This window comes from Atta colombica, unplaced genomic scaffold, assembly GCF_001594045.1.
Source record: "Atta colombica isolate Treedump-2 unplaced genomic scaffold, Acol1.0 scaffold7, whole genome shotgun sequence".
Taxonomy (NCBI): Eukaryota; Metazoa; Arthropoda; class Insecta; order Hymenoptera; family Formicidae; genus Atta; species Atta colombica.
Window position 1 is genome coordinate 873590 of NW_017259561.1, and position 10536 is coordinate 884125.

The 10536-nt window shown below is 35.3% G+C and overlaps 1 protein-coding gene across 1 annotated transcript in view; it reads right to left on the minus strand.

Moving 5' to 3' along the window:
- Nucleotides 1–9498, minus strand: part of LOC108692371 (growth/differentiation factor 11) — a 21200-nt gene extending 11702 nt beyond the window's left edge. Inside the window, exon 1 of the mRNA XM_018200591.1 lies at nt 8532–9498. Coding sequence (XP_018056080.1) covers nt 8532–8898 — 367 coding nt within the window. The 5' untranslated portion in view covers nt 8899–9498. The remainder of the gene's footprint in view (nt 1–8531) is intronic.
- Nucleotides 9499–10536: the final 1038 nt, after the last annotated feature.

The window sequence follows — 10536 nt, forward strand, 5'->3', positions numbered from 1 at the left end:
AGTTAGAAACGCCTCTTCTTCTTGCACCCTGTGATTCTCCTGTTGTCTTCTTGCTCGAGGTAAATCTTGTCGAATAATGGATAGAACAAGTTCTCGGAGAAAAAATCGTAAGGTTTCCGAAAATTAGAATGAGGTATCACGCATTAATTCTTGTATATAATTATTTTATTTAAAATTAAAAGTGTTCTCAATGTAAATTAATTTCAGTATAAAAATAAAAGAGAATAATTGAACCAATCTTTGGTATTATAATTTAATGGATTAATTGGTAGATATTTATCATCGATTAATTATTATCGGAAGTTGTAGAAAACTAAATAATCTAAAGAATAATTTAGTAATTTTTTAGATTGCACGCCTGTCTGATGATTTAATGTTGCGTTATCTGTTAGGATTAAATTCTAATAATAACATTTTTAATATATATTTTCTGGAGATCAAATTTGATATCATATACGAGCGTTCATGCAACACATATCAAACTTTATATAACAATAGCCATTAAATGCACTCGACGTGCGACGGTGATATTTGTACTTTTAATACTCGCTTGTACACAGGAACATGACAAACTGGTTTTCTCTGCAAAGGTTACTCATAGATCGTTCTTAGCGCTTCTCATCGATTTATCGATTTTGGCGAATCCATTAAAATAATTTTAATCAATCACATATAAATTTTCAAAAAACAATAACAGAAAAACATTGCGGAATAAGATCACCTTGTTCAACCGAATTCTATATAAAACAAGGATTAAGACTAACATTGTTTCTCTACACAATTTTATGAATATCATTTTGTATTCACCTAAATAAAAAATGCACCTTGCTCCAATTGCCATGACAGCATAAAGATCATCATAACATCAGGAATCAAAATTACACACCAGTCTTAGCTAACGTCAAGGATGTGTTCTGAGAAATCGAGATCCGTGCGATTGATATCGATGTTCCGAGCGAAAGAGACCGAAGTGAATGAGAACCACCGAAGAGCATGGCGCCTGTCTGCGAGTATGCTGACCACAGTGGCACTATCTGGGCTATCATTATTCATCGGATATATATCTATTACAAATTTGTTAATTTTGTTGAAACAGATTGATTTAAGCGTAACGTAGAAGTGCTATTGATGGGGAACGGCAAGAGAGTACGCGGGAGTTGATACTCACGATTTGCGAGGTGAAGAGGAGGGATGATAAGAAGTAGTTACGACAAAAGTTACGATCACGTAAAAGATACTTTGCGTAAACAGTGGACGAGACTTATTCACGACTTATTGAAAATTTAATCCTTTCCTTGAATTCGCTTTCATTTTAAAAAATGTGCATTTTAAAAAACAGGATCCTATAATTTCATGATCTAATAATTTCGTTTCCGTATATGTGTCAAATATTTGTACAGAAATATATGTATAATCTTTTTGATTAACCGTATTCAATTTGCATATACTTTTTTAATAGAAAAGAATGAAAAAAATGTTGATCTCGTCAAACTTAGATTTTTTTTCTTCTGTATTAAAAAAGTATATAGATGCAAATTAAATTGATCACAAAGATTGTAATTTATCAAAAGGTATTAAATATATTTATTTATTTTCGGCAATGATACTACTGCAAAATTACTGGAAACAAAGTCAACAATGAAAAGATATCGAATAAAATATTATGCACCGAAAGAGAGATTGCATTGCATCGACGCAATACAATTCGCGGAAACGTTCTGTGATATCAGACATGTCTTGTAAAAATTTGAAGAAGAAAAATGGTTTTAAAAGCTTTTAATTATCGCCTGCAATGATGTATTTAGTAATTCTTAATTAGTAATTCTTAACAATAAGGTCATGTCCCTGATTAATTATCGAATTACGAGTTGTTATATACTCAAATATATTACAATAAGAAAACACAATGACATCGATAAACCTGGCGTACTTATATAAGAATTTTATCGTGTATATATCGCTATTGTCTGTACGATAATTACAATTAAAAAACTGCAAGTTTGACTTTTGAATCCACGTGGAGAAAAATTCGGTGTCCGAAAATAATTAATAAGTTAGATATGTTATCTTTTTATATAATGTAACACATGATGCAATCGGTTTTTTATAAAGAAATTCTAAAATTTACTTACTAAAATTAAGAACGGAAGAAAAAAAATCTATAACATGTTATCAAACTTAAATTTTTCTATTAATCATTCTTCTGCGACAATTAATTTTATTAACTAGAATATTTCAAGAGCATTAGAAATGATTATTTATATAAATAAAATAAATGGAGAAATAATTCCCTGCACGTCCAAAATATGCCTTTAACGATTCAACATATCGTGTAAAAATGTTTCAATAAAATTTAATTTTGTAATCTTCCTTTAAAGTGATTGTCTACGTCTTCCCTCTATGAATTTCGAGTTGCTCTGACGCTTTCAACAGTCGTCGCTCCAGCTGGCTAGAGTAAATTGCCCTCCTAGAGTAGCTCCAGGCGCTAAGTCATGGACTAGACTCCCATCATAATGTGATCCTAACTGCCGCCAGTCACCTACAGACAGCTTTAACGCGATAATGGGCAATGGGCCTGACCTAGGCTGTGCACCGGCCATGACCTTCGTTGCGGATGGAGGCCGGTTCGTCGTTCGCACACGTATGCGTTTGCAAGCTTGGTGATCTCTCGTATCTATGTAGGTATTCGACAGGCTATATTTAATGTCCATACTTAATTCTAAGGAGCAGATAGACGGAGACTGACGGGTCTCTCCATCTCAAACTTGCCAATCTCCATCTATTAATTTGCGTTTCTTCGTTTCTCGAGAAAGAAATACTGATTAAAAATATTGCAAAAAATTCTTTTCTATTAAGATATTTAAAAACATTTCTTTTATAATAAAGTAATTATTACTCGTTTAGAAAAGATTAAGCTTGATTCTTCACATATGCAGATTTATATGTAGATATATTGCAACGCTCTTAATACATTGAGTCGTCTCACTTTGTTCTTTGCAATTAAATTGCAACAACGTTACATTTAACGTTTTCTGAAATATTTCTTACCCTCTTCTTTCTCGCGCCGAGATATGCGAAATGTAACACCATTTCAAATTTGGAGTTTTTTGTGCAGTAAATCTTTTTTTTTTTAAATGCTTCTGAAAAGAATCTGTTGCTACTATTTATGACATTGAAGGCTATCAACTTCATTTACACAATACGACGTATTTGTCATTGAACATTTTTATACACATAATTGGTCCCCTATCGTATTGTCTTAATATGCGTCGGCGATACATGCGAGAAAAATATTTAAAAGGCAGTTAATCAATTGCGTCTGCAGTGACTATCGGGCCAACGTGAGCGCTATATTTCCTACAGGAATAATTTTGATCAGTGTCATCGGAGTTACGCGCCGGTGACTACAAAGAGCAGCGAGTCTTTATCATGATACATTTTTAAGATCTGCTATGTCGTATGGAGTTTTAATATCAAAAATTGTCAATTGTCAAAAGATTCTAAAATACTTTTACCTTATACAAGGATTTAGAATATTTTTTCTCTTACAGTTTTTTTTTTAAATTTCAAATTAACATTCCTTTTTAGTTTTAGTTAAAACTAATTTATTTAATATTTTACAGTTTGTTTTACATAATAATCGATATGTAAATCGTTATAAGGATTTGAATTAAAATTTAAACTATAGACTGTGATCAAAATTTTAAAACAAAAGTATAATGTTATAAATTAAAAATAATTGTCCCTACAATTTTTTTTAGTGATAATTATCCTTAAAAGAGATTTTAAAAGAAACTTTTCCAACAATTGCAAACTAACACTTTAAACTGCCTTAAACTGCTTTAAAGCGCTGATTTGCGTTGATTATTGGTGAGCAATGACTTATCATGCTTCATGTGCTACATTTATAACATACATGTACACGTACATATGTCCGCGTATGCCTGTCTACTTATAAGTTGATCATGCAACAAGAGGCAATCGAGAGATCGGCCGATCTCTCGAGGACATCGGCTAAAAAATCGCCGTTCATTTTTGCTACAAGAGATATATATCAAACTGCAGAAAGAACGTACGAAAATTTAAAGAAAAGTTTTAATAGAAAAAATATACATATAGAAGTAGTACACGAGAAAAAACGTGGAGCAATCGAGAATAATATAGAAATGAAGAAGAATTGAAGAGAACATAGAAAATAACAGCATAAAAGAGGAAGATTGTGCGTTTTTTTTCGGTAACATAAAAGCATAGTAATAAGAAAATATAGCAATTAAAAAAAATTGCATTGCGAATAAGATGCATTTAGTAAAGATAAAAGAAGGAAAAGATTAAATAAAAAGAAAATTGAATAAAACAAAATGATAGATGCAACGTACAATGCATAAATAATATTCGATATACAGATGTATTGTGCGCGAAAACAACAGTTAAAAATATAACAAGAATCAAAAATTAAAATACTCTAAATAATGTAATATATATATATATATATATACTTAATACATTTATAAGTAATTTGTCAATAAAAACAATAATATAATAGTTGAGTGTAAGTTGATAACGATATACAATAAAAATACTAATTATGTATTATCACTTTTATTTTGATCCGGCAGAGATGCTGTTCACAGCAAAAATAATTAGAATAAAATGTTTAATTTTTTCCAAATTAAATTTTCATATTTATCATAAACACATAATTAATTATCAATGAAACATAATTATTTGACGTTTAATTTATTTCGGAAATAAAAACGATAAAACATAAAAAGAAGAGATAAAAATAAATCTAAATAAAAGAAAAGAAAAAAGATAAAAAAGAGATAAAAATAAAAGAAACTATAAAAATAAATTTAAAAAATTTTATAAACATCCATGTTATCAATATATCATATCCCAAAGTCAGACAAAGATTTTCGTCAAGTCACGCAGATGAATATAGAAAAACAAGAACAAAAATACATGCAAAAAAAGTTCATAAGGACGAATTTTCCCAAAAAATTGTTCTCTACAGCGAGAGATCAAGACGAACGATCAGACGGAGAAACAAGAGGTCGCTTCCGATAACCTGTCATAAATGCGATACCAGTTAGTTATTCATTTTTTTTTTTGCACTTTCGATGCTATTTTCTATTCCAAATTCTATTCTATAAGCGACAGTAACAGTAGACCGATATCGAGAGCCGGCGCTTCCGAACGTTTGCAATACATGTCGCGCATTTTACGCACGGATTCAATATGTTAAGAACATATTATCACAACTATATATGCATATTTTTTCTTTTTTTTTCATTAAATCGTTCCGGCTATTAATCTCACCGATATTGCTGGACAGTGGGCGTAACTTTTGAACTCTTGTTGGCGCTTCGCCATTCGTTATCTGGGTAATGCTAAATACATGCACACTTATTTTTGACTGCTGCAATATCGCAAAATCAGTTTAGGAAGCAAATCGTATGATGTCGATTGCCATACTATAACGTATATATTGGAAGATATAGTAAAGAATTTGGAACAGAATAGAGCATCGAAGCTAATTACAAATGAATGCTGTCTATAAATAATACAGCGGCTATACTCTTCGAGATAGGCAATTTAAATCAAATATCTTGCAATGTTCTTCTTTTTCTAGTTTCTTTTCATTTTATTTTTTTTAGAGGGAGTTCACTCTTTGATAAATAATTTATAAAGTATTCTATTCCACAATCAACATTTGAAATAATTATTTACAATTATTACTTGTCTGTATAAACTTCTTTTTTCATTTTAACTCTAAATGCAAAATACTGTGAAGATTTTGTGATAGTAAAAATTATATAATTATTTATGATAGTAATCAAAATTGTAATTTAATTATTTATGTGATAAAAAAGAAAATGATAACGATGTGTGATGGAAAAAAAACTTTCACCACTAATTTAATTTACTAATAACAAATTATCCACCTTGTATTTGTTTTTTCGTGGTTTATCTTTTGCACAAAAAAATGAGGAATTTCTGCCTTATCATCGTTACGAGCAAATGAGCGTTCAACATTTGCAATTAGTAATCCGCCCGATGCGACAGCGATCTGCAATATAAGGCGAGTTCAGTACAAGAACTTCGATCTCGATTCACGTATCCCGATTGCAGCGCTGGAAAATAAAGCTATGATTGACGCGATATAGATAATAATAAGTTAACGCTTTATCGGAATGCCAAAGTGTCTGTAATCGCGCGATACGCGATAATCGGCCACAATGCGGCCGGTGCCACACCACGCTGCGCCGCGCCGGTGAACTCACCATCGTGCTCGGGGCATATTACGCTTATAAAAAATTCAGATTCGCCCAGAAAGAAAGCACGCCAGTCTTGCGGTTAGCGAGACCACGATCGGCCTCCCTTGCCGATCTGAGTTCCTAAGCAGGTCGTTGATCTTATTTTGTTTCTTCCCCTTCCTCTTTTTTACTTTTTTCGTTTCTCTCTCTCTTTCTCTCTCTCTCTCTCTCTCTCTCTCTTTTTTCACGAACACGAGGGCCTTAATAACAGGTTGTGGTTCTACCGCCACTATTACGTGCTTAGCGGCAAGTGGCTCGAAGACAGTTTCGCCCGAGGGATTCGTGTGGTGGTGGACCGTTTGGAGCTCCTTCTGCTCCTTAACAAGTGTATATTATGCACGCAGTGCATACAGGGTGTCCCCGAAAACATGGTATCCTTGACCTCCACTTTCATCTGATTGTCGTGGTAAAATGTCTAATTTTTAGTACACCTTGGTAGCAATCAATAATAAATCATATAATCTGCCAATTATGTGATACCGTGCACCTTACGTAATCGGATTATCATTTATTCCTCCCATTTCTACAATAGATGACTGCAAGTGCATGTTTTGCAATTTATACAGATATAATGTAAGCTTTGTTAGAAATACTTGTCGTTGCATTTTATATGTGTGAGCAATGATGGTCTTCCCTGATTGAATTCCCAAAATGAGTAATATTGTCCAGTAAAGGTTGGAAAGAAAAGTTGAAAAGTTTGAAACCTACGAATTTTAGAATGTTTCTAGATATTACGAAGAATCTTTCTAGAATTTTTAATTTCATTCTGTTTTAATCTTTTATCATTTTGTACGATTCATATTGTATATTTTTAAATATAAAAGAATATGAATAAAGAAACATGCATGTAACAAGCGAATTATACGGTACTCGTCTGATAAATCGTAGAGTTAACGGATGTCGGATGTGAGAGTTAGTTATATAATTGTTACTTCGACATTATTAAGTTACAAGATGCTCATCAGTGGCGATGATACGATACAATCCAGTATATGCACAATGTTGCATGCGAAAGCGTGTACATACGCGAGTCACGCCGGACGGATCGCCGAGTCTCACTGAGGTTAATTTACTTGACGTTGCCAAGGAAAACATGATCGGTGTCGTGTATGAAATATTACCACTCGCGGTAATTAATTCTGAGTGAACCTGGCGCCTGGTTGGCATGATCTTTAGGATAACGCTACCTTTTGCTACCTTTGCTAAGATATGCACAACGAGTTTTTGCAATCGTGCAATAAGACTAAATATCTCGCAGAAAAAAAGATTCGCGACACAACACATACGTTGCGTTTGATATTTTGTTGCAAACAATTTTTAATACTATGCGTACTACATTGCGAGAGCATACATTAAATACCGTGCAGAGTAATGCTTCTCACAGATTTAAGTAAACTTGAGTGAACTTAAGTTTTCTGACATTTAAAAGTTTTTTTTGGAGTTACACTGTTAAAAATTTCACGAAATTTAATATACTTTTAAGTTACACAATTTGAATTTAATTTCATGACATCACATTAAATTTTTAATGTAGGTATTTATAACTTAAAAGTATATTTGTGTACATGTACATGTACATGAAATTAATGTATTTTATGAAATTTAATGTACACGTTCATATTTAACTATTGTAACTTAGTTTTCAATTAAATCATTCATTACTTTTAATTTCGTTAATCATAATCACGAGCTTTAATTACATGTAAAGGAAGCATTTCTAACGGTGTATGTATGATAAAATTTCAAACTGTATATCATTGAATTAATATTCTTTTATTCTTTAATATACCGCGATGAAAATATACAAAATTTTTGATAGAACCTAAATTGTGTTTAAAAGATAAATTGTTTTAAAAAGATTCAAATTTTTAACTTTTATTAAACTTTTATTAAACTTTTGATAAAAAGATTAATTATGAATAACATCAACATTTTTCTCACAAAGATAAATATAAAAATTAATTTCTAAATAATTTTTGTAATTATAAAAATACATATAAAATTTCAATAAAATTATTACATTTAACAATACAGAGTGTTTCATGGAATTGAAAGACTGAAAACGAGCTATATCTTAGAAATGATAACAAACATGGGAAAATGTTACAAGATAAAATAACATGATTTTATGTTGTATCCATCCTATCAGTTCCTCTTTCTCACTTCATGGGACATTCTGTATACAGAAGGAGGGAAACGGAAGAAAAAACTTACGAGGCTGCGCTAAGGCAAAGACACTCTCCGTCTTCGCGGCGTATTCGTCGACCTCCTCGTGATGTGTGATACCGGGCTCTAAAGGCTGGTCGGCCTGCATCCCGTATATGTCCATCAGCTTCGAGATCGGCGGGATCCTCGGCAGAGCTCGACCCGTCATATTCGGCGCCTGTTTTAAGCCGAGCTTATTCAGAATCTGCTCCTTAATCGCTTCCAAACTAAGCGCGCGGATCTCCTCATGCATTCTACAGGCGTTGCAGGCGTTACCGGCCATCGCCAAGTGCCGGACGTGGGCTCTCTCGATGCCAGGCGCGTCAAAGGCATCGAGGAGAACCAGCGAGAGTAATAGCAGCGCCCTCGTGACCATCTTGTTCAAGGTCGCCCTTGGTCGGATCAAGCTCTACAGATCGGCTTTCGTCGCGAAAGGAACGATCAGATGATCAATGGCATCGTCGTTCCCGCCAAGTCCTTGTCTTTCCTCAAGACAAGACTTAAAAATTTCTCTTAATTTCCTCTAAAACGATTCTTTGTTGATCTCTGATAATCCTTGCACTATACCCTTTCTATTTCTATTATATTATATTTTCCCCTTTCTCGATGGCCTCCCTCACGATTACAGAAAGTTTTTTCTTCCCCTTTCCCGATTCTTCTATACTCTCCACTTCTACTTCTTTTCGTGTAGCCCTGGTCTTATTTGCGAAAAAAGTCTCTTTCTTCGTCGTTTATCTCGCAGCGCCAGCTTCTTCCTGAACTTACGCAACCATACGTTCTCCACTTCCAGTAGTCGCCTGGTCCCCTTATCGTGTCCTGAAGTCGGTACTCCGCCGGAACTAGGCGACCGGCCTCGATCACGATCGCGATCTGCACGATCCAGTTTCGCTTTCTTCCGTCCTATGTCACAAATTTATTATCCGTGGAAAGCTCCAGTCTTCTCGGTTACGCAGAAGATGCGATTAGATCGAGCAAGAGGGAGAGAAAGAAAAAAGGGGCAGAGAGAAAGAGAGAGAGAGAGAGAGAGAGAGAGAGAGAGAGAGAGAGAGAGAGAGAGAGAAAGAATCGCCGGTATATTTTCCGAGCGATTCGCTCCACTTTATGGGGTTCACCAAACCGTTCTCACGCACACCAATCACAGCGAGAGAGAATCACAAGGCACTTGAGGGTCTCGATGGGACTTTGTGCAAGGTGTCCTGAACAATCATGCAGCCGGCTGCATCCTCGTGACCTTCAGGTTTTAGCGCCAGTTTGGCTGTCGTTCCGAAACGTGTTGTACGATTCTGTAGGGTTTAGTGACAGATCCTATTTTCTATCAAACACGCTTCGGATATCATGACACCAAATCCGAACTGGTTACCTCGACCTTCATCAACTGATCCTACTTTGTCGTGTGATTCTTCGTTCTTCCTTCCCGTTCACTTCCGACTATTCTGACTTGGCTGACACCACCGAGTTGCTACTACTGCGGGTACCAGTTTTCTCGTGCCAACCAGCTTTACCCCCGTTTGAGGATGCCGATCACCAAAATTAGGTGGAGAACGATTGTAAAGAATGATGATGCGTGATAGTGCGTGGGCAGCGATCTCTCAGGTGACGGACTGGTAGAACCCCGATGGATCTTAAGAGCTTGCCGGCCTGTCAAGCACTGAGACAGGAGGCGCGAATTCTCACCGCATATATGTCCGAGGTGGCCTCCTCCTCTCTTCTTCTTCTTTCTTCTTCCCTCTCCCTCTTTCTCTTTCTCTTTCTCTTTCTCTTTCTCTCCCTCTATCCTCTCCGCTATCACGCTGTCTCCCTCCTTCGCATAAACGCCACGACGTCTTTCTCCGTCTCAGTATTCTCTCTCGTAGTATCTTACGCACTCGCGTCGTAGGGGCCGAACATATACCTACACCCGCCGCCAACGAATGCCCCCCTGCGCGTTCCTCCTCCCTCGCTATCTCCCGCTCCCAACCCTTTCTGCCACTGCCGTCGTCGTCGCTGTTGCCGCCGCCGCCGTCGCCGCTTGCCG